The sequence below is a fragment of the Motacilla alba genome, chromosome 3 (assembly GCF_015832195.1).
Source record: "Motacilla alba alba isolate MOTALB_02 chromosome 3, Motacilla_alba_V1.0_pri, whole genome shotgun sequence".
Taxonomy (NCBI): domain Eukaryota; kingdom Metazoa; phylum Chordata; class Aves; order Passeriformes; family Motacillidae; genus Motacilla; species Motacilla alba.
Window position 1 is genome coordinate 83,643,834 of NC_052018.1, and position 24,865 is coordinate 83,668,698.

General features: G+C 35.5%; 1 protein-coding gene across 2 annotated transcripts in view; it reads right to left on the bottom strand.

Annotated features, from left to right (window-relative positions):
* Window positions 1-24,865, bottom strand: part of BTBD9 (BTB domain containing 9) — a 115,621-nt gene that overhangs the window by 7,965 nt on the left and 82,791 nt on the right. Inside the window, exons 10-12 of one of the 2 annotated variants that reach the window (XM_038134058.1) lie at window positions 20,146-20,253; window positions 4,343-4,421; window positions 378-398 (exon numbers count right to left, since the gene is read on the bottom strand). In XM_038134058.1, the coding sequence (XP_037989986.1) occupies window positions 378-398; window positions 4,343-4,421; window positions 20,146-20,253 (208 nt within the window). The remainder of the gene's footprint in view (window positions 1-377; window positions 399-4,342; window positions 4,422-20,145; window positions 20,254-24,865) is intronic. The other variant, XM_038134059.1, reaches the window with a different exon arrangement.

Below are 24,865 nucleotides of genomic sequence, written 5' to 3' on the forward strand. Positions count from 1 at the left end.
TACAAGCTATTGGATAATAACAACAATTATATTAGTTGTCTAAAACACATTTCAATGATCTAATCACTTCCTTGAGAGGCTGAATGTTCATGCACACTAGAAATGAAATTTAAATCATTACCAACATGATTCTATTTCAAGATTGCCCTCTGCTGTAAGAACAATGACAGCTCTACAGACATGTCCTGGAGTATGCAGAAAGGCATTCAGAGTGTCCAAGGTGGCTGCTGCTTCATCAGATGAAATTTCCTTGTGAAACAGTGATCATTTTCTGATGATTCAAACAATACCTGGGACCAGTGTACAGGTGACTGTATCTTAGAGTAAGAGGACCATGTGCTTAAGCATTTTTCCAATTTATTTTCTACTTTACTTACTTCTACTTGTTCTTGAAGAGCCTGGGAGGAGAAGGGGGAGGAACTCTTTAAAATTGTTATAAAACCTCTTTCCATATGATTTCGTATTGCTATGAATTGCACAAATTTGCCACATACTAAACTTAAGTATTTTTTTACACTGCTTTAAATTTGTTATTTTCCCATGCATTATTTATTTAGTTTAAAAGCTAAAGCTCGATGAATATTAAATCCTGAATTTTAAACTCATTGTCTTAACTTTGTATACTTTTATGACTTCTTCTATTATTCTTGTCTTTAATGCTCTTCTCACAAACAAAGGTAATCTCTTATAATCTTAACTGCCCTTTCCCAGACCCTTTCAAATTAATATGAGCAAAATCAAATATCATAAACAAGACATGGATATAATACATATTCATACAAGACTAAAGAATACTGTATTTTCTATCTTTTCTCCAATATAACCTAAAATCCTATTATTCTTTTTGACCATCCCCGCTCAAGTGAACATTGAGCAGACATCTGCACTGACATGTCTGCAGAAGCCTCAGGTCTTTTCTGAGGATGTAGCTACCTAATTCAAATTCTGACAGCATACATAAAATTAATTTAAAAAAATCTTCAGTCACTGCTTGTTTTTTTTCAATCCCCATTATATTTTCTTGTGCCTCTCGGTGAAAGTGTTTTATGCAGATACATTGCAATACATGCTTATATTTCTATATATACACTCATGCTCACATAAAGATGTATTGCTATGTCTTTATATACACATATATGAACAGATTACAAATCTGCACAGGCACCCACACACAGACACATGTGCACAAAATGGTTTTCCTCTGCATTTCTTCTGTTTTTTTCTAAAGCTGAACTAATTCCTATACTGGCATGCATTCTCTCCATCTGTTACAGTTCTTGAGAAGCCAATTTTTGTATTTATCTACACTTCTAGAGAAGTCCCTCTTGTACTCATCCCACTCCTGTGTGTTTTTAAAGTAACAGCTATCGCAATTTTTCCAGCTGCACTTTTCAGGATAAGGCCTTGCAGAAAAGAACATTCTCTCATCCGTGTAGCTCTGTAAGATGCTGCTTACTTTGAAAGGAAGCACAGAATGTGATGGAGGTCTCTAAGCCAGAAGATTCTGTATTTCTACTGTATCCCACAATAATAGTTTCTCATTTAAAACCACACTTTACATAGTGGTACAGCTTTTTTAAACATAGTGTGGATAGCCCTGAAATTTAGCTAATACTAGTCTAGAAAGTTAGAAGTACACAATTCTTAAATTGTAACTTTCATTTTAACTGATTCTTTCATATCAAATTCTTAATGGTGAAAACATGTGGCGTATTGACAAGCCTCTGAATTTGGAACATTATTCTCAGTTACTCTGCCACCTCAGCATATAAAGAATATAGTGTGTGGGAGAAGCCTAAGCTTGAGAAGCACAGTTGAGCCCAGCTGCTTCATCCGGTATCAGAATTAAGCACAGTATTAATTTCAGAACAGTACTGCTAAAACAAACAAACTTGCATGTGCTTCTCTCAAAAGAAAAAATGACAGCTCAGGATTATCCTGTGACCCACAGCATGTCCTACTTCTCATGGATATTTTAAGAGAGGTCGGACACACAAAGCAGGAAGGCCAAGTACAAATACACTGGCACGGTAATTTGTAAGATAAAGCTCTCACATCAGCAACTAGGTGTCCTTTCCAGGTCAGTGATACTGGAGAGGAATAACAAGAGAAAACTTACATAAAGTATCAGGTGACCTATCTGGCAAATAAATGATGACAAGGAAAAATAATTCTTTTCGCTACAAAAGTAGGATGCGTGTAAGCACAAGAAAAGAGAAAGTTACACTTCTACCATGTTCTAATATACCAAAAGCTATTTAAACTCCAGGTCAAAAAATGTGTGACCATGTCTTTCAAAATTTGGAAAACGTGGTAAGGAAAAGATGATTTTAAAAGATTAAAGAATTCACAAAATGGAGAAATTTTATGTGATTTCTTTGAAATTCCAAAAATCAACTCTTCCCTTTGGGATGTACAGATTGTGTTTCAAAGTTCAAATGTATTTGTTGGTAGAACAAGTAAGGAGTATTTTGTACCTATTACAATAACACTCCTTGATAAGAATATGCTGCTGAATATGCTGTGTATTTTATTTAATATGAAAATGGTTTGACATACTGTACAAGCATCTGTGGGCAAGTAATTCTAGACACTGCTTGTATTCTTACTGAAGAGACTACTGAGACTATAGAACAAACCAAGACTTTGGTTACACTGTTCCTATTTAATTTGTAAATATGAAAAATATCTTGCTGCTTTCTTTGGAAAATTAAAATCTATGACAAAACGTCACAGACGCTCTGTTTAATATATATATATATATTAAAGTAATTTAGTAATATGTGCACACTGACAATATTCCTCCTCTATAGGTGTTAGAAGAAATAACTGAAAAACTTAAAAACCAAATTAGTGCTGGATACAGATTTTACAGACAAAAGAGGAAAAGACAAAGGAGAACAGCATGTGTTTATAATTCAACTGAGACACTACATGAATAGCTGTAGCCTCTATCCATACTCATCTTCACTACAGTTATGCAGTGCTCTATATAAATAATTATACAGGATATTAAATTCCTTGGAAATAGTAACCAATTTGAAATTGGACTTATGGCTAAAAGGCCATTGCTCTTCAGGGCTTAAAGCTACCTTCAAGAACTCAAAGTTGAAAGTAATGTTTCATGCATTGCTAAGTTTATGCAATGCACCTCATTCTTTTTTAACAAAGAGTTGGGAATTTACAAACGCTGGCATGAGAGGAAACAAGACTGTCAATATGGATCAGTAATGGAAGAAGCTTTCTTCACACATGTACTACCCCACAGGCAGCTTCTGACACGAATTCTAAGGAGTCATTGAGGCTGAACTGCACAAGGTGGGAGACACTGCCCAGAAAGACAAAATAAAAATCTGTATTCCCAGTTCTGTTGGTTAGTCAACTACTTTCCAGCTGTTGGCTGAGATTTTCATATTTGGTGCTGCTTTTGTTTGCAGGAGTTGCACTGCAACTGGGAACAGACCATGCCGTTGGATGATGGTCCCAGTGCTTAGGAACCAGCAGCCCCAAATGCTAAATACAATCACAAAACCTCACCTCTGGAGCTGACAAATTCTAATTAATCTAAATGTAGTAGTGCTACCTCAAGCTCAGTGAAAAGCATCAAAGTACCATGTTTGGTGGTGAGCTACATGTGTGGGATACAGACAGGCAGGTCTAGACACACAAACAGTGGCCTTTGGTGCTTCTTATAATGTTGTCATATAAAGTCCTTAAATCTCACAAAGACGTATATGTACTCTTAAATTCACATACAGTAAATTGTTTCACTGAAGTCAAGAGTAAAATCTGGACTTCATCTGAGACAATACACAATGACTACAAAAGAGAGACGCACAAATAAACAAAGATGGGATGATATTGCACTTTCTTTTTATACAGAAAAATATTTTTTTCTGCATAAAACGAAAAAAATCTGGTTTGGCCACTATTAATCAACCGATTTACCAGGTATGATAATTAATTATAAGTGAATCTTATGCAAATAAGACTTTCTTATGAATAATGAGATTTTCTTACGTTTTATTAATTAAAAAAAACAATATATGGGTGATAAAACCCAAGTATATCAGAGACCATACACCTTTCTCTAGTGCACTAAATTGGTATTTTAATTGTTCAGCAAAATAAGGATTAATTTAAAATGAAACCCAATAGGAGTGTTTGATGGCAGTGTGCAAAGGTCAAAACGAGGAACAGGTTCAAGTGTTTTGCTAGATTGCCAGAGCAAAAGGATGAAGTATGTACATTTGAGAAGGCCTTATCAATTTCACTGCAAGATATGAAGAACTGTGTTGTAGTATTTCCTTGAAGAATACAGGACTTTTTAGAAGTTCCTTACCTCATTAGCTGTGTTGCGAGTTCCAACTATTCTGATAAAAGATGCAGGCTGTTTATCAAAAGTGATTGTTTGCCAGGATCTACAAAGAAAATTCAGAAAGACATACAAATATTGAACATAGTCACAAAAAGCCTCCAATAAAACATACAGAATCCATTCAAGTGACAGTATGTACCATTATCACTTAACAAGGCAAATGGAGAGACATTTTTCATTGCCTCAATTTCCAGCACTACCTCCTCATTTTTAAGTGTCTTAACTCTGCTTATGCAATTTCATACATACCTTATACCACTATAATTTGTGTGCAGGGACAACAATCATACTATTGAAGCTGAAAGTTAAGAAAATAGTCAAAGTAAAAAGGCCTGGATCAAAGCCTAAAATCATTGACTAATATTGACTGTATTAGATAACAAAAAGTCAGATAAATGAAAGTGCATCCTCCTATTAACTTCTCACCAGGAATCACCAGAGCTTGGTTCAAGAAAATTAAAACTGTAGGAGAAAAAAAAAAAACAACCTCACACCAAAACCTAAAACCTCCAACTTTTCACACTCTAAGTGGAGGATTAGAGCAAGAGGAGCCAAGCTTTCTTTGTGTGGACCAAGGTCCTTCCAGAAGTTAAAAATGCCACAAAGCACCATTTGCAGTTCAGGTTGTGAGCATTTCCCCATCCTGACACAGCGGCAGTGAGGAGAACAGACCACTCTTCCAGAGCTGGTATATAATTTTCAGGCTAGACTGAGAACATTAGAGGTACATTGGGACCACTATAATCTTTGTTCCTCACTCATACTCATCTCATCTGAGTGAGGTGCAACACCTCAAGCAGCCTAATACACAGCAGGAAAAGGACACCATAACTTTGTGCTCACAGTACAACAGAACAAATAAAAAGAATACCAGGAAATACAAGTTTCAGGGCACCAGTTTTCCACTAGTTTAGTACTTGAACACATTAAAATTTAAATTATTTTATATTCACAAAACATGAAAAAACATTCCAGAATTTAACTTCTCAGCCAAACTAGACTCTATCACAGAAGGCCTCAGAAATAAAATGAAGTTAGGTCTAACTTGATTAATTTACTATGGAAAAAAGCTGGATAGTTTTCCAGCATGGTTTTGAATACCTTCAGAAGTGTTTATGTAAGAAAAAGGGGACCAAAGTAAAACTGGAATAGAACACCACTCACTGCCAGCAGACAATCCCAAAGCCTGGAAGCATGAACAGCTTCCCTGTTGACTATGTTTGATTTTTCTCTTGTTGGGAAAACTCCTTTTGCCACAAACATAGCATTTCTCAGCTTAATTTACTTGGCTATTACTTTTATCACTGCTGTCTAGTTATATTTGATTAAAGAAGATTACAAATCAAATCAAGTCCTCATTTCAAATAGTTTCCTGGTCTTATTCCATGAGGTAATAGGTGCAATTAGAGTCATTCATGATAACGGACACGTGTGGTTTGTGGCAGGCCTCAGAGGTAGGCAGTTATCTACCTAATATCTACCTAATATCTACCTAATGGTATGGTTTATTATATGCCTTAGGTGGCTATAACTCTATTTTAAAGCTCAGGTTGTTTCTTCATGCTCTAAATAAAATACAAAATGGGAATAGACTATTTTGTTGAATGTTTCAAGACCTGAAAGATTGTTATGGTTTAAACATTTCCCCCCAAACAGGAGAATCATTCTTCTTGACATCCCTTCTAACATTACTCTAGTACGGTCAGTCAATGTCCATGGGCGAACAGAAGTTGTTACCTTGAAATACAATGTCCCAAAGATGAGAGGCTGGGACAAAGAGATGATCACAGCACTGCTTCTCATACCAAAGCATTGCCACAGTTTGCATTATGCATATGCTTTGACATTTACACAAACAAACTTTACGCAAGGAGAACGATGATGTAAAAACCAGCTTGCTTTCTAGCGATTTGGAAAATGTTTTAAAGCTGCACTAAATAAAATAATTTAAAATCCCATAGAAGCTATTAAGAATAGCCTGTCTCTCCCTAGACACTAATGTAGAGTTTGTGTTCTGTAATAAGAAAATACATTAATTAGAGATCACAAAAGAGAATAGAAGTGGGTCTGTATTTATTTCTACTATTTCTGAGCACTGGTCAGATATACACTGCAAGAGCTCAGGGCAGAATTTCCAAGCATGGCAATAAATGCCATTGTCTGTGCCATGATGTGATACCAGGGAAGCTGATGCATCTATTTGGGAATACATCTGAAGAGCACAACAGATAGTAAGAGAGACTGAGAAAAGAATACCTGAAGATTGTTTTGATGACATACTTCCAGATCAACTCCTTCAGGAAGTTCCTATGCTTGTTCACTTTCCACTGCATTGCAAGTCCTTACTTTCTGCTACAATGGCATTATTAGGATTGGATTATAATTACTCCTTTAATAATATTAAAATATAATGGAAAAGAATAAAAACATTTCTTGAGGGTGTTTTAAATAGCATTTTCAGCAAATTCAGTCCTAAGAATATTTACTATTTTGGTATGTGTCCATTTTACTCCCTTCTCATTGGAAAAAGAAAGTCAAAATTACATATAGTTTGCAGGCGAGTTATTAAAATTCAAGAATATTGCCACTAGAGAATTATTACTTAATTGCATAATGAGAAAATTAGGTGTCTCATTTTATTTTCTTAGCAAAAAGGAGAAAAGCCAAATAGAAAACAAGCCAAGTGGACTGGGAAGAATAATTTTTGAAATAAGCAAGGCAAACCTTCACTAGAAAGATGCATGGATCTGACTGCAACAGTACATTTGAGAATGTCGATATATGCAAGGCAATACCTCTACAGTATACACATTACTATGCAAAGAGATAATTTATGCATGTAACTATACCCTTATGAGAAAAGAGATTTCTGACAGAACATTATCCAGGCATATCTGACCTCTTTTTTGCATTTTTTGCTGATATAACAAATTCACTTAGAATTCTATTAATGTATAGAGTCATAACAATTTTTCAGTGGTGTTCCTCAATTAAAGACATCACAGGTAATCCTCAAGGTTTTTTTTAACCTTCCTTTTTTACTACTAGTTATCTCTGCTGATACTGTTTAATAATTTCAGTTTCTCTGCAGAAATTCTATTTTGCAAATTGTTTTGTAGCCACATCATTTATCTAGTCCTGCCATGCCTATGCGTTTACCTTACATTTTACTCACACAGGTTTGTCTTTCTATTCTCAAAATCACTTTTGATGGTCTTTACAAAAATTGCCTCCAAACTTTATACATTGCTCTCACATTGATTCACATCATAAGTCACTCTGTAACAGGAACAGCAGCATTAAAGCAGATCAAAAGCACTTCATTTTTAGCCTGGGATTAGGTAGTCCTGTGTAATGGATGGCATTTCTTCACCTTTACTCCCCATATGCCAAACAAACAAATCTTTCAAACTGGTGGCAATACTTTTACTGTCTTTACCTGGGACACAGTCATAAAGAAGCTATCAGAATTTATTTCTCTCATAAAATGACACTGCTGTGTTTTGGACTTTTTGTGTCTCTGTACAGCTTATTAGTGACCCTATAACAAATACAGTTTTCAGGGTTTAGCTTTATTAAATATTCAGGCAGTGTTCATATTTTTTATGCTTGGACACCTGTCTTGCTGGTTGATTTGCTTAAGATTTGCTGGCTCAGTCTGCAGCAGTTCTGGTCATCACTTCCACAACAGAAATTATCACTGTGTCAAGCTGAGGTTTCCATCTTGAAGAGAAGACCCAGGACTAGCAGCCTACTACCAGGATCCTCAAGCTGAAATGCAGCACTACAAGTTGTTTGGCTAGCAACTCCATTTTAAAGAAGAAATTAGCCTCCTTACAGTCCTACAGCATTTAACACTCTACATCTCACCTCAGCCACATGAGCTCTAACTCTTTTTCTGCCTGACTCCCCTAAGGAGATGCAGTAATTGATGATTAGCATTCCAAAGCCATGCTTGCATCCTGTGAGCCTGTCATATTTAATTACATTTTAACTATATTCGTCTTCCATAATAGCCTGAACATAATTTAGATAATTATCTTTTGCTCTCTTATTCTCTGACTCTGCCTGTCTCACTTAGAGCTCCTTGCAATGAAAATCACTTTCTCTGTTTAAACATATAAACAGACTCTTGGGCCAAGAATTTTCACCTCTCCAACAGCAACAGCTGAAAACCTCATGGCTTTGTGCATCTCAAAATCTCTTCACCACACTCTATTCAGAGAAAGGAAAAAGATCCCTAGAAATCACCCCGCTTTCATATTTCTTCTTGTCTTTTTCCTTATTAGGCTATTGCAAGAAGAATGCAAGAAATTCCAGGTAAACCAAATTAATACCTTGCTATTCATTAAACTATCTATAGCTCCAAAATAGCAATTCACCTCCTAAAGAATTTAATGGGTTCTTTCAGCATTTGGAATATTTCCCTAGTTATTTCTAAGAAAAGCTGCTATCTTTCTAAAGATTTATTACACATAGTATAACATAAATAGTGATTCTTCCCCATTATTTCCTTCTCTTCCAGAAAGAACAAATGAAGAAAGAAGGGGAAGCTTATATTTTATTGAGGTTTTCTAATGAGCCAGTGGCACTACACAATACTACCACACTGTGGGCTTACCAGAGCAGCACTGATCAGAGCTGAAACCCAGTTCAGGCCAAAGATGTCAGACAAAAAAGAAAGCTGTTACATGTAACTAACATTCATCAAGCTGTAATAACCATATCATATTCCTATCGAGGCTTGCTTTAGGCTAAGCATGTACATTTTCAATGTGCACATCATGTCTCCTCACTTTCCAAGATGACATACAACTTCCATATTTCTGTTTCTCACTCCAAGAAAAAAAAAAGAAGGAAAGCAGACTGTGAAGGAAATTTAACCTCAACTTTCTAATATTTGTCTACATATGCCTTATTCTACAGCAGGTGATGAAACACTTCTTAGCTTATTTGGATGTTGACTTTTTCAACTGTAACTATGTATTTTTAAATGGAATTTGTAAAAACAGGCAACAGGACAACGAAAGAAGAGTTATGTTCTTTTTCTATGTATTAGTCTCATGACTGTACTGATATAAAGAAGGCAGATTGTAACCAGCATGTGACGCTGCCAAATAAAATTGTGTGCACAGATAAGCAAGCTTACTGGAGGAGTGTCACAGTATGTTCTGCATGATATGTTACACCCCCTGCTTTGTTAATGAATACCATGCCAACCTTTCTTATGGAGTACCTATAAAATAAACACAGAAACACACACCATAAATACTATAAAAGTAATTGTTATACAGATACTCTTTGTTATAAAAAGGTCTACAGCTACCTAATAAATTGCCTATAAAACCCGTGTTTTGCACCATAACAGCACTAAAAACGAAGGGAATAATACTCCTCTCCTGTTAAAGCTGTGCTTTAACATAGGAACTCAGAAAGACAGACCCTTAAAGAAGTCAGACTAAGTAGCTGGCTCAGCCAGCCCCTTGCCATCCAGCCTCCCAAGCTACTGAGGGGGGAAGACAAAACATGAGAAAGAAAATATTGTCAAGAATCAAGGGTCATTGGTGTTTTGGTTTATAAATTGAAGCCAATTAAGATAAATTCTACTAATGGTCTACCTCAACTAAAACTGAGTTTCCCATCTCATGCTGTGACTATGACAGCACTTTCTCAAAAGGTCACCTATGAAACATGGGACTCCTAAGGAAGTAAGGAAGGTCCAAGATGGAAGTAACAACTTTTTATCTGTTGCTCTCAGAGATGGAGGCAAAACTGACCTAATTATGCATCTTGGCAAAAAAAACCAAAAAACACAAAAAACAAAAAACAGCCAAAAAAGACTTCACGTACTAACAGAGATAATAAAAATGGTTTGTATAAATAGTACAAGAGTCTAGAATAAATGTGACAATAATAATAAATACTAAAAAGTCACCTGTTGCAGTATTTGTTACATAATATACATACTGACAAGTAAAAACATGCATGAACATCTTTTGGGAAACTTTCCCTCAATTTTTTATTGTAAATATACTTCCCATAAGGATTGCATAATTCTGAAAGCATCTGAACTAAATTTGTAGCTATTTGTAGGAAAATTTCTATGATTTGGTCCCTTGCACCAACCCAAACAAAATATCTGTCCTCTATAAGAATGCTTTACTAAACTACTATAAATGTTGTATTGCATAGGATTTGTTGTAAAAACCAAATGGGGGCTTCACAAAACAGACGTGCTAGAAAAAAAATTCTGACATATAATAGATTTCATAAAGTCTATACTGGCTTTCTGACATCTTTATAAAACTTCTCACTTGAAAGACTCCATATAGTAACACCTGCTTTCAAAGCCTCAGTGCTGACATCTTTACTTTTTTTAGAAAAAGTATTACAAGAAGGAAATGTTAAAAATAGAGTCAAATTGAACAATGGGAAAACTGAATGCAATAATTATCTATCTAAATGAAGCAATCGATTTTCAAATATTTCCACATACCAATGTAGGCAACTGCTGGCATTTCTGTACTGCATAAGCTTATATAATTCATCTTGCTTACACCTTTTTCCAGTTTCAGTAGGTCGCCATTCTTTACTCTCCAAAATATAGCTTGTATTTTAGAATTTTACATAAAATTAAATTATTAGCAATTTGCTGAAAACTGGCAAAATGCCATGAGCCAAATTTCTATGTTGTAGCAAGAACTGTGCATTTGGTACCTACACACACATCCCTGGGGATTGGCAGTGGCAGATGAAGCTGACAGCAGACAAAGGCTGTGAACTGGAGTAACTTGAGAGTTCATCTTCTGTGTACATCAGAGCACACATGCACATGAGAAGTCTGCATATTCCCAGAGGCCGAACTGGGTTTTTTGTGCTTACTTTTTGCCAATAGTTATTGCTCCTGATGTTCACACTGGCAGCAAAGATATGAAAAGCCATCCAATGCAATAACAAGCCAAATAATGCAATTAATGGGATGCTTTCAACTTTGAAGACTTCTTGTCCCCCTAAATCTACAACAGACTGTGGGCTACTTTTATTATGTAACTTTTCATACCAATGGAAAAGTTGATTAAAAACAAATATATAAGCAATTCTTTTAGAGAGATGAGGCAGAAACATGCTCCCTATTAATCAGTTTCTTTGTAGTGTGCACACTAACGCTATTTATCGCACTTGTCTCTTACATTCCCCTGGGTGTAATTTCACGGCCCACTCGTAAAAACTTCACATTTACAGCAACCGCTCTTCTATTACAGTCGATAACATCTAATTGACATGTCAAACCTCCAAGGAACGCAGTAAATTGAACCACAGCCTCTAAGAAGAATAAAACAGTGAAAAAAGTAAATCAGCATGTGCCTCCTCCCAACAGCAATACAAGCATAGTGGGGTTTGGTAATGGAAGGGAGGAAAACTGTTACCCTTTCTACTACCACACTGAATTATCTATTAACCTCAATGTCAGAAAGGAAAGCCTTGTGACCTCAGACTGAAACTCACCCACTAAAAACCCTGAACCTGAATCCAGGACTGCAGTAATTTTAGACATGAGAGTGAAGTGAACTAAGACAGACAAAAGTAACATACACAACTTTTTTTCTGTTACTTTTTGAACAGAAGAAAATAAAATCCCTCAGAATAGTGTCTGGTAAACTGAATTTTAGTATTTAGTTGGGAAATCTCTGCCTTCAAAACTTATAGACAAAGAACTGGGTAAAATTTCACAAATACAATTTTATAAAGAAAGGAAACATGACTCATGATGAAAGAGCACAAAACAAAGTCAGGCAAAACTTGTTTGTGTAGCAACCATGAAAAAGGTAGAATGATTTCATAAATATGTACATGAAATATATGAAAACCATTAAGAAAAAAATATTAGCTTATAGGTATAGAAGAAAAATAATGGAATGAAATTCCATTTGATGATATTCTGTACTGGTACTGAGAAATAAAAAATTCTTACTGTGGAAATTCAGTGTAATAGAAAAGCAAAGAGCAAAATGGAAGCATCACCTCTAAGTACGTAAAACAAACCAACAATTTATTTCTAAAAATAGACCACATGCCACACAGTGCAGAAAACCTCAAAGGATGAACCTAAAGATACAATAATTCTTCGACTTTCAATTTCATGATTATATGTCTTGGTAAAAACATTACTGTGAATAAATCAATAGCTTAATACTGCATGAATCTCAATGCAAAATATTTGTAACCCTAAAGACCATACCTGTTTTGGCCAGCATAAACTGAATACTCTTCAGAGTTTTGATGAAATTAGATCTTGAATATCAACAACTGAATTAGGGCAAACTTCTTGATTTGACATGTTAACACCTGACTGGCTTCCTGACAGTACAAGGAGATGTCAACAGTTGCTGTATTATTTAATTATTTTGCCTGTAAGAAAGGGCTACAGACAAAAAAAAAAAAAAAAAAAAACAAAAAAACAAACCCTTACATTCTAGGTCATGAATATTTGGGTATTTCTTATCCATTAGTTTATTATCTTAAGCAACAATGGATTTCAAAGTAAACAAACACAGCCACAAAACAACAGTTCGGGTATCAGGCATTCCTTTCTTTTGTAGTAATATTTATTTATACAGGTCCTGAGAGGGTGCATGTATGGGTACCCCTACAGGTATGTTGGCATATGCATGCATGCACAGACATCTTCAAGAGACTACAATTTAAGACTGTGAAGGCAAGCCAATGTACTGCCAAAAGAGAATAATAATAATAATATTTCTTGAAAGTAAATGACTGCTTTGATTTTTTATTTTGAATAGAAGACTATACTACAAATATTTTATCCATACTGAATTGCCTTTTCTTCTTAAAGTATGTTTTTCTAGATGGCAATAGCAATACATATATCTATTTTTAATTTAACTATTTCTGCTGATCTCCAAAGAGACATTCATGTCTTTGCTGGCATGGGGGGAAAGCTCAATACCTAAAAGAAACAGGTAGCGATATTGTGGGCATTATTTGGTATTGCTTATTTTCTCTGAGGCAGAACTGAGCTAACATCCAAATTGATGTCAGATTTACTGTGGTGTTCTCACAACTCTCCTCACAGCAATGTGCATGAAGAGGAGCCGAGACCATGGCAGTCAAAAGGTAAAACTTTAATGAATATGGTACATGCAGAGCTGTAGTGAACAAGAACATGGAAAAACATTTAAGGCAGAATAGGACACTGCAGTTTGCAGCTCTTTGTTACTCTGTTGAAGGCTTGCTCAAAAGATCCATGTATATTTGTGGCTAAAAAGCAAACACAAGGAACTGGAGGTAGAAGTGGAAAAATAGAAAAGACAAATTTGAAAACCTTGTGATCCTGAACTGCTGTTAGGAAATGTAACTTTAAAGAAGCCAGACCCTTCTTCAATCAAGCTAGAAACACCTAAAATAGAAGCTAGCAAATGAAATGTTAGATGCAGAAATTCTACACTGCTGAGAGGCTCCTAATGCTCTGAAATGGAAACTCTGGTTTCTCTCTGTGAAATCTTAATTCTTTGCACTTAATAAGACAGCACTGTGAAGTTGGAGTCTTTCTTCTTTTGCCTTATTAAAATCTTTCGAAGAAGTGAGCATATAAACACAGGGAAAAATATGTACTTCAATGCCTCTATCATGCAGGGCTTAAAAGCTTGATAATTACACAAAATGACCCTTTATATCTGTCTGACTTGTTCCAGTAGGCATTATTACCAGGATAATGAACAGACTAATGAGAATTCTTAGTTTATTTTTGTGAAGTGAGACTTAAAATTTAGCTTCACAGCATAGCAATTTCCCAGACGTCTTGCTTGTATATATTTCATTTTGTATTGTATGAATGTGGCAATAGTGAGTTTGGCAACCCTGGAGCAGGCATCTGGATTTCACAGAGCTGCTGTGAAATTTACTTCATGTGAAATAAATAGGATGAATCACAGTTGAAATATACTCCATTTGACAGAAGAAGAGGTACAAGAGGAGTTTTGCTGTGAAATTAACTTCATGTAAAACAGGATGAAGTATGGTCAAAAAAATCTTCTTGACATCAGAGGTATAAAACCAGCTCCTTTTATCCTGTTCCACCCTGCCACTTGGGACTCTCAGGCATGAGACAGAATTAAGGACTACACAGAAATGAGGAAAAATGTTTTCTCATTATAGGTATGACAGGACAATAGATGCATGCAAAACTGTTGGGAAACAACAGAAGAAATGTGATGCAGGCATACAGGCAGTGGGAAAGAGAGCTGAAAAACGTTCGAGCCATTTTATTATGCAAGAAAACAGTTCTGTGGAAGTAGTTAAGGAGAATAATGATGAATGAAAACTGATGCAAGGGAATTCTAGAAATGGGATCATACAGTGAAGTACAGGAACTAGAAGAGGACGGGAAAAAGAAAACTGCTGTGTTTGTGATTAAATATAAGAAACTACAAAAATAAGTACATAATGTGCCTCGTGCAGGAAAGATATTCATACCCTTCAAATATTACCTCAACAGCAGAAGAAATAATCATTTCATGATAGATATTAACCTGGTTTCACAAAAGTATATCCAGGAAAAAAATCCCAACTTGAGTTTGCCACTATTATTGTTTAGAGCAGAAGTATTTTCTCACTAGAAATCCTCAGACAACATGGAAAACACTTTCCTGTACATTGGGAAAGTGGTTTAGGACTCTTAAGTGCATTATCTAGATCTCTCTAGGTGTTCTTTACCTGTGAATCATCATCAAATAAAATATAGGAGTGAATGAAAACTTGAAATGCATATAATATATCATGAGGTAGAAATATGAAACACTGGACAAGAGCAAAAACCTCAAAGTTTAAAATCATTCTGAAAAAATTAATCAGAAGACAGTTAATAAATTTTGATAATGAACCTTGCATCCACACTCCAAAGGTTGTTTCATGTGACAGTACTGATTAGGTCTATACATGAACTACAGAAAAAAAAATTGAGGGGAACTGAACTGAGAATTGAAATAGCTATTATACAATAAAAACTCAATAAGCAATGGAAATGTGAATCAAGTTAGGAAGCTTTTACACATTTGCAACAGCAGAACATTCTGATTAACAAAGAATTAAAAATATATGAATAATGCACTATGTTAAAAACATCCTGGAAATCAAGTAATGCCTGCCATGAGAAAATCTCAACCAGCCATACAGACAGTTGATACAAACTGCTTTAGAACTGTCCATCTAAAACCAATATTCATTGTGTCTCAAATTCCAACACGATATTAGACAGAACATACTATGCCTACTGCCAAGGGATTAGATCTATTTCACAATAACTACAAAGAAGAGAACTTTGAAGAACAATACTGAGTTGATGAGCACTGTGATAGCCTGCTTAGTATTTGTCTTTGCAGGGTTTATTTTATCAGAAGTGTCATTAACTCTGAGGTCTGGCTCTACTGGCCTTTGGTATCTTTTGTTTTTCATTTGACTTTCAGACTCTGTCAGCAAATTCTCCTAACAAGTGCAAGTCTCTTATGTTCAACACTAACACGCTCAAGTCCACTTATCATAAATGTTTTTAAAAATAGAAGGGAACATGACTGTTTTTCATTACTGTCATACTGTGTAGAGAAAAACAGCTTATTGTGGAAAAGAAAAAAAAAAATAGCCTCCACAGAGCATGTGAAAATTGTCAATTACACAACCAGTATGCATAAATTGGCTCTCACTTAGGGAAGGTACACAAGCTTCCCCCGTGAAGATAACAGACATCCAGTTTTTTCTTCAGCCTTTTAAAACTGGGAGAAGAAAAGGTTAGGAGTAGCCTGTCACTTCCTGCCTTTGAGCACTGAATTATTAATTTACACAAAATACTACATTAAAAATGCCATTAAAACAACCTAAAGCAGCACGCTGATAGTTTAAAGGGGAAGTTCATGCTTCAGTAGTCTGCCAAAACCAATAAATGCTCTTTAAACATAATTTAATTTTTTTCTCATAGTTTTTTCTTCCACTTCCCGATTATCAAAGGTGTCTGTCGAGGTCTCTGTTTGGCAGACAGTTCATTCTCCCCTCTGTGCCAGCAATTGAGCAAAAATTATTTGGAGACCTCACGGAACACTTGCTAGACAGCAGGCTAATGACTTCCACAAAAGTCTAACCCCACTGCAAGGCAGCCATAAAGCCAGGCAGCAAACAGTGAAGGCAAAAAGTCTTATCCACAAAAAGAACTCTAACCCACACATCTTTGAAGATAGGAAAATGAATAGGAAATATTACTAGTAATGCAAATTTTCTCATTGAAGTGTTCTGTCTCTTCACATGTGGGCCCCTGTGAAATTCTCCCATGTTTTCACTACATCCATTTTGATTTTCTACATAGGAAAGCAAGTGAGTTATTTTTCTTCAGTCTACAGCAATATATTAAACACAGAACTGATGCCAGAAAGGGTAACCTCAGGATTTCAAGACCTTATCAATCACCTCTACTGCACTCTCATCTCCGGTACATATATTGCAGTCAAGCGGGCAACCACAGTCCCATAGAAGGACATACCTACCTCTTATTTTCCTTAAACAAAGACACAAGTCTAAGTGAAGACAATTTTTATACCAACACAGGTTCATTTCAGGCTGGGATGTCAAATATTCATTTAAAAAAACCAGGATTTGGCTGAGATAAAAAAATAGCTGCAAAATTGGACCACATTAGCAAAAGATTTGTTTTGTTTCACCAAGTGAGAGAGAAGCACAGCATTCAAAACAAAGGGAACAAAGGGATAAGGGTACTGTTGTTTCTATCCCTGTATGCTCTAGTCTGGTTAATAAAAATTACCAAATGTAGGCATTATAACTGTCTGCCTAAACCTGATGGTGAGTCAAACCCAGGCACAGTGCTTCAGTTTGACTGTTCCTTTTCCTTGGGGAGCCTGTAAATCAGCAAGAGAAGGCATTCAGAGGCAGACTAAAACTGTCAATGTAACGCTGAGAAGAAGGACCGACAGATAAAAAAGAAATCCTTTGCATCCAGCAGGAGTATCTTCACTGTTACACTACGACAGTAAACCAGAAAAATTGTACCACCTCCGCTTTACCAGCATCTGTTCATTTTGGTTAAGATCCAAATCTATCTTCTCTGTTTGTTGTCACTGTTAAAATTATCTGAAGTGAAAACAAGTTGTTTGTTTTCATGGCAGCCATCCCCAGGTTTTCAATCTGAGCTTTTTTTTTTTTTTTTAATTATAGAAACTAACCCAAAAATTAGTTCTTCACATATTCCTGGTAGTGACTGGTTCAATTTTCCCCTCTTCATTAAGAAATCTCTACCACCACATTGAAAGTTTACCCAACAATTTTAAGTGAGGGCCTTCGTTCAGCACGAGCCACTGAATGATGATGTCTCTTCTCTTCTACTTGCCACTGTTTTTAAACACTAAGAGTATGGCTTTTTTAGATCACAATGTGTTTCAGCACTTTTCAGTAAAAAAAAATTAGTGCACTAGTACTGTATGTAATTACACACTGTATGAAATTACAATGCTCTTTTCTTTACAGACCATGCCATTTGTGGCATTTGGCAGTTATATAGCATTTTATATATTTAACATATTTAGTAGAGACAAAATATTGATACTATAGATATTACTGCATATATTTATATGATACATATACTTGGTTATCAAACTGTTGTGACAATTCAAGTAACTTTTTGAGCTGAAGTAACTTCAGCAATTCTGCAAATCATACCTGAAAATAAAATGAAACATATTTAGTTTTCTTCGACTGAAAAAAACCCAGTCTATATTTCTGATCATAAAGGCAAGAGATATAAATTGAACATTAAAAAAAATGCATCAGATGCAAAGAAATCACCTGAAATTTGATGGCCAGTGAACTCTGGTAGCTTCATGACCAGGTCTTTTAGTCTGTTTAAAGCAGGTACAGACAGTGCTAGCACACTCCATGTCTGTAGACTTCAAGACTATAGACTGGCATAATGCCAGCTGACTGCACATCAGTCAGAGCAAGAAGTTAGGCAAAATGCAATTCTTTAATCCACATGAAAATTGTTCCTGCATCCACAGCTTTGAGAATTTCCAGAGTATCTATGTTTTGAATCAAGATTTTGAAGTATACCCAAAGAAGGTAGCTATCTTTACTTTAGGGATGTACTTTTATTTGCTCAAGGCTAAGGCTTTGAAAATAACAAAAAAGCCAAAAAGCGTGGTTTGAACATGGTGAAAAGATATTTGAACTGGGCAGTCTATCAGCAATTTCACCTGCACTGTGCATACTTAAGCAAGTGCTCCTTTGGACTGTTAAAAGGCTTTCAATATCAAAATGTAAAAGGAAAAAGTGCACAAAGATTCCTGATATCTCTTTCTTTCCCTTTTGTGGTTTCAGCCTTTTAGTGCTCCCACTGCTGGAGGCAGACAAAAAGATGAATTTTATCTATTATGCTGAGATGTCTTTGAGAACGAGTGAAGATTTAATCGTTCTCCAGACCTGCAGGCAGAACCCAGGTTTTCTGCTCATCAATACCCTGCCCTTTACAGGCAGTGAAAGGACATGTCAAGCTCTCCTTCACCAACACATCTAGAGTGCATTGTAAAGCATTTGAGTCACACTGTTTGTTAAGAGATGAAATATAAACTTTAGAAAAATGTGTGTCAGCAGCGCTGCTACAAAGGACCAAATAACTCTCTTGCTTGTTGAGACAAACTGAGAATTCAGAATGCCTCTGAATTTGTAAAATCAATTTTGTTTTGGTTGGCAGAAATACAAGACAGGTGGGGGCTGGCCCCATATAAGCTGATGACTTGAATTTTGTCCAAAGAAAGAAAGCACATCTTATGGAAAACTGACTCAGGGAAAATGAAAGATGTAAGATATTTATAATTCTGAGCTTTCCTGGGGTTTAATCACGGAATCACATCCCATCAACATTCACTGAATGCTGAGCATACCTGGCTTCTGGATACGTAATATATAAATTTGCAGACTGTCTTTTTAGTCCCGTGATAAGTATCTAGATCATTCTTTGCTAGGAATTTGAATCATCATCACATGGTTTAAGAAGGCTCTCAGTACTAAATTATTCTTCCATACTTGAGGAATGGATTTTATCAGCAGAAACTGCAGTAAAGCCAATGGAGAGTATACCAATTTTTCCTGATTTAAGTATTCAAATGAAAATGAAAGTTTTCTCCCTACTTTATCTCTGCTTATTCTTTTTCTCTGGAAGGGTGCTTTTCAAAAGCAGAATGGTCAGTGCATAAGGCAAGTACTCTACTTTTGAACAGACACAAGATCAAGCTTTGGCAACCATGTGGTCTATTATGGTTTGGTCCCTACCCTCACTCTCCTCACTCTCTTCAGATGTCATACAATACATTTATGAGTTTTGATAAGGGAGGAAGACGTGATTAGAAAAAATCCTTTATCAAGTATATTTTCTTCCCTCTCCTACCACATTTGTCAAGGCAGGGTGGTTTGACATCCAGAGTCCCCATAAACATGTGACCTCCAGAAAAACACAGTTTAACTTCTAGTGATCAAAAAACCAAGGGTATAGTAGGCAGACTTTTTATGAATGAAGAATCCAACTGATTGTCTGAAGATCCAATACCAATCTTAAGAAATTGATTCAGAAAGTCTTGCATTAATCTTCAGGTCATGCAATGATCATTCTTTTCACAGTAACCTATGTAAGTAGTGAACAAAAAAACCCAGCTTCCAGTTCTTAATTTGTGCCAATGAGTGGAAAAAACTAAACTCACTTGCAGGGAATTTTTGTGCGATCCACCACCATGGTCCACTGTTGCTGATTTGTTGAAACCTCAATGTAGTAGCTGTAGCTCCGATCATCACAATCCCAAAGTAGCAACCTACATAAGAAAAAGTTTTTGAGAGGTAAGTTAAACAAACATCAAACCAACTTTTAAATTCTCCCAGCCCTTTATTTTCCCACTTAATTCTGTCTAAATGTAACTGTTTCTTTTGGAATGTACCTCTAACACTCAACAAAATCTTTACTGTTTTTGCCATTTTAAGCTACAGTGTCTCCATTCTTATTATCCTGAGGCCAGTAATAGACTCACAGGCTTATAATAAACAACTTATGAACATTAATCTATTACATTCATCCAATTACTTTTAATTTATTTGCCACAAGGCACTGCCTTTTTGAGAAATGATGCAAAGATCTATTAAAAAAAGCCAGTTTAGAAGAGGACAGAAAAAAAGGATTCGGTGACTAAAAGAATTATGCTGCATTCTTATTTGTATTTTATTGGTTTTGGAAAATATATCAGAAATATATTTTTAAAAAAAAGGAAAGTAAGAAAATTGGAATTCCCAGTCCTGGTTCATCATCAGAAAAAGGAAAAAAGACAATAAATTGTTAAACAAATTGCTAAGAAGGCAGAAGAAAAAGAAAGACAATAATTCTAACAAACATGCACTCACTCCTTCAGGAAGAGCACTAAGTGATATTGAATAGCCTTTGATTTCCATACTTGTCTTACAGATAAGAAGACCTAAAGCATCAAGGATGCATTTAGCTCAAGCATTACCAAAAATCATATCTGGCAAATGTATCTTCTTTACTTTTCCTTTCATGAGCATTATCTCCCTGTTGTAAGAGATATTTGGCCCAGAACTGGACACAGTACTTGAGGTACAGCCTCCCAACACCAAGTACAGAGAGAAACATCCTAGTTCAGGCCTTTCTTTTCTGCTTTTGAAATCTCAGTGTTAAAAGTGGAATTAGGTCTAGTGGCCAAGCAGATTCAAAACCAATTCTCTAGATGCTGAATCTAGCTCATTAATATTATCATAAATAATATGCTGTTAAATGTAGCTTTAAGAAGCTAAATTAAAACACTTTCAACAAAAGTCTTTTAGCACATATGAATACTGTCTATTTGGAAATTAAAAAATTCAGAGTTGGCTTAGTAAAAAATGAAGAGTTGTCTGTGACATCATGACAGTCATAAAAAAAAATCCCACACTCCAAAACATAACCACTCAACTTCAACACCTCTCCTTCATCTGATTATCCCTGTTCTGCTCTTCTACAGCTGAAAGGTCTCCAAGGACACTGAATGAAGTGCATTTTCTTATAAAAAGAAGTTTACTGATTACAATTCTCTATTTGGTAACTGCTACTAATCAACAGGTTCTGAATTGATTTAACATTTATATTTAAACTGAGTCTTCTAAATGATAAAAAGAAGAAAAATAAAAAACATTCATAAATTTATTTTCCTTCACAAAGTCTATAAAAATCTAACTAATTATGTTTTTGGATAGAATTCTTTTTATCATGGTGACTCACTGCTGTTTCCTTGATCCATGTTTTCAAAGCTATGATCAAGGGTTTGAATACCAGCAGCACACTGGTGACTGTAATTTCAACTAACAATACCATAATTAAAACACAGCTGGCTTGGTTTTAAAGCAAAATGCTAACAGGACATATTTGTTCCTTTCAAAAATATATAATTGCTCTCTTCCAAATCAACCTAATCTCATTAAAGAGGTTTAAAAATCATATGGTTTAGAATTATTACAAACCAAATAATGAGTGAATTAAAGTCAGCAGCATCTTTCCCAAAGTGAATGCTAAACGTAGATTTCTGTTTCTTTCTAAAGGAAAATAAAAAGTTATTTCTTCTCTAGTAGCTTTTTAGGAGAAAATCAGGATGTAGACTGACAGTAGAACTTATTTGGAATTTACTCTACTTGAAATGCCTTTCTGGGTAAGCAGTGAAAAACTTTCAAGTGACAACTAGAATATTCACCAGTGCACACTGGGCAGAAAGGCCACTTTTTATGCCAGGCACAACAATCTTTGTAACACATTGCAGGCAAATTACCATGCTGATCTTTTTTAGCAAAGCTATGTTTTGCTAAGATGAATATTAAATGACCAGAAAGAGAATATTCCACTTTAAAAGTCAGAACTATACCCATTAGAAAAGCATCTGTTTATGGCAAAATTCCCCATGTTCTTAGGACTTTCCATACTGAAATAAAAAGCTAAATTAGCTCATTAGTGTATCTTGCCCTCAGGATTGAGAAAGAAAAATTGAGTGAGGATTTATCCAGCTTACACCCTGCAACACTGTGAGATTTAAACATACTTCTATTTTGGGTATTTGGAGCCTAAGCCTGTGAATCATTTAATATGGCATTGCTGTTTACATCACATGTCCACAATGCCTCACTTTATAAAATAAAACTTTTTCAAATATGAATGAAATTTCACATTGCAGGCATAGGAAAATGATTATATTGGCTATCTGTTATAGGGGGAAAAAAAAAAAAAAGCTGCAGTACTTTCTTAAACAGTATGTCCCTAAGTGTCATGTGTTGTCCTGTGATTGAATGTTCTGCATTTCTAAAAACAATTTCTTCTGTCTGTGCTTACTTTTTATTTTTAAATTTTTGTAAAAAAGATTGTCTCTGTTTAGTTCAAACTGCTATATAACTACATATACTCATGGTTGTTAGCAGAAAACCAAACAATATTAGTCATGCACCTGACAGGATGACACCTGCTTCAAGAGTACTGTAAGTCACTACAGAGAACATACAGATAAATATTTGACAGTACTGTGTTCATGAAGGACTTGCATACTTGTAGAAACCCAACAGCCAGAAATTAAAACATGAAGTAGCGACACATCTTGAAAGAGAAAGAAAAAGGAAGAAAACCCTTCCACATGGAATGAGGTTTTTTTGTACAATTGTTGCTGCATTTTTGCCTCTGGTTGTCAATAAACCCCTTCAATTTTCTGCAGATATTTATGTTTCAGTAGTTACCCTGCAAGAAACCTTCTTTCTTCCTACAAAGGAGACAAAATTTCTGCATATTTTCTAAGTGTTCCTATGATCATTCATTCTGAGTCATGATTTTACTCTCAAGTCAGGCGAGCACAGAAAATGAGCAGCAAAGAAAGAAAAGCTTCATAAGTTGAAGTGGTATAGAAAATCAGAAAGCACAAGAGATGTATATGATGATGGTATAAGCAAACAGAAAATACATTCAAGTTCACTGAGGCTGTTTGTTAATTTATGGATCACTGTGAATATGAAAAGCTATCAATTTCATACGAGCATTAGTCTTCAAAAAGATTAAAGTTGGATAAGTAGTTCTTGTACTTTTCTAAAGACATACTTTTTGTCTTCCTACTTATTCTAACAGGAAAATCACTATGGCATAGAATTCCATCTCTACCACATACACTCTAACAATTTTATTTTTTTTAATTTATTAGAAAAATCAGCCAAAGACTGTAGCATAACAGTACTATATTTCTATTCCAGATAAATGCAGGGAGAATTAGACAGTTACTGTGATATGGCAGCTGCTACAATATTTACATATTAGCCATTTAAAAACTGTATTGTGTTTACTATGTTACACTATGTTGCTTTCTTTTCATTCCTAATTAAACACTATAGTATTCTGTCACTGATATGGGCCTTTTCAGGGACTAATAGGAGAATGATATTTTGTGCCCAGACAGGCAACTACGTGGGGAAAAAACACCTAAATTAACAATTACTCTGTTAACTGTTCTAAGAACTAATAAAAAAATAAAACTCTTAAATATTATTTAAAATTTCATACTCTAAAAGACCATATTTAGTGACAACTGTTAAAAAATCCTCATAGGATCATAGAATAGTTTGGATTGAAAGGGATGGGTTGAAATCTCTTATGTTTTCCATGTCTTCTCTATTAGAAAATAGTATTGAGCACTGATTGCCATTAGACCTCTTTCAGAATTTCTGAGTAAATTTTGATGTGGAAGTCAAGAGCTCCAAATTTATACACAAATAGAAGAAGTATTCAATATTAACAAAGTTTCAATGTGGTCTCCCATGGAATTCCTGAGTCAAATTGAATAGATGTCATTAGTTGCCTGTGTGCCTTCTCAGCAATGAAGGCTACAAACATACGGAGCTGGAATAACAGGAACTGAGCCAGCAAAACAATGGAAAGAGATTATTGCTCCGTACCTGAAACTTGTTAGATCATGCCTGGGATACTGAATCCCTTTTTGGATCCAAATAGAACATTGATACATTTCAGCAATTCCAGCAGGGGACCATCAAAATGTTCATGAGGTTGAAGCACACACCCTGTGCAAGAGACTGGGGAAGCTGGCTTGTTTAGCCTAAGGAGGCTTGGGGCTGGGGAGGAACCTAGCAACACTCGTCAATATCTGAGAACAGCTTATCACAGGCTAACCAGAGAAGTTATGGAACTTCCTGCCTGGGAAATTTTTAAGACCTGTTTGCATTAAGCCTTGATTTGGATGGTCTTTTTTCGCAACTGACCTCCTCTGAGAGACAACCTGATGCTGGCCGCCTTCTTCCTCAAGTCCCTTTACACCTGAAGGGTGCTAAGATTCTTAGACATCAGAATGACTTTGGCAGAAAGCATGCATACAATATATTTTCCTGAAACATTCAACTCTCTGCATT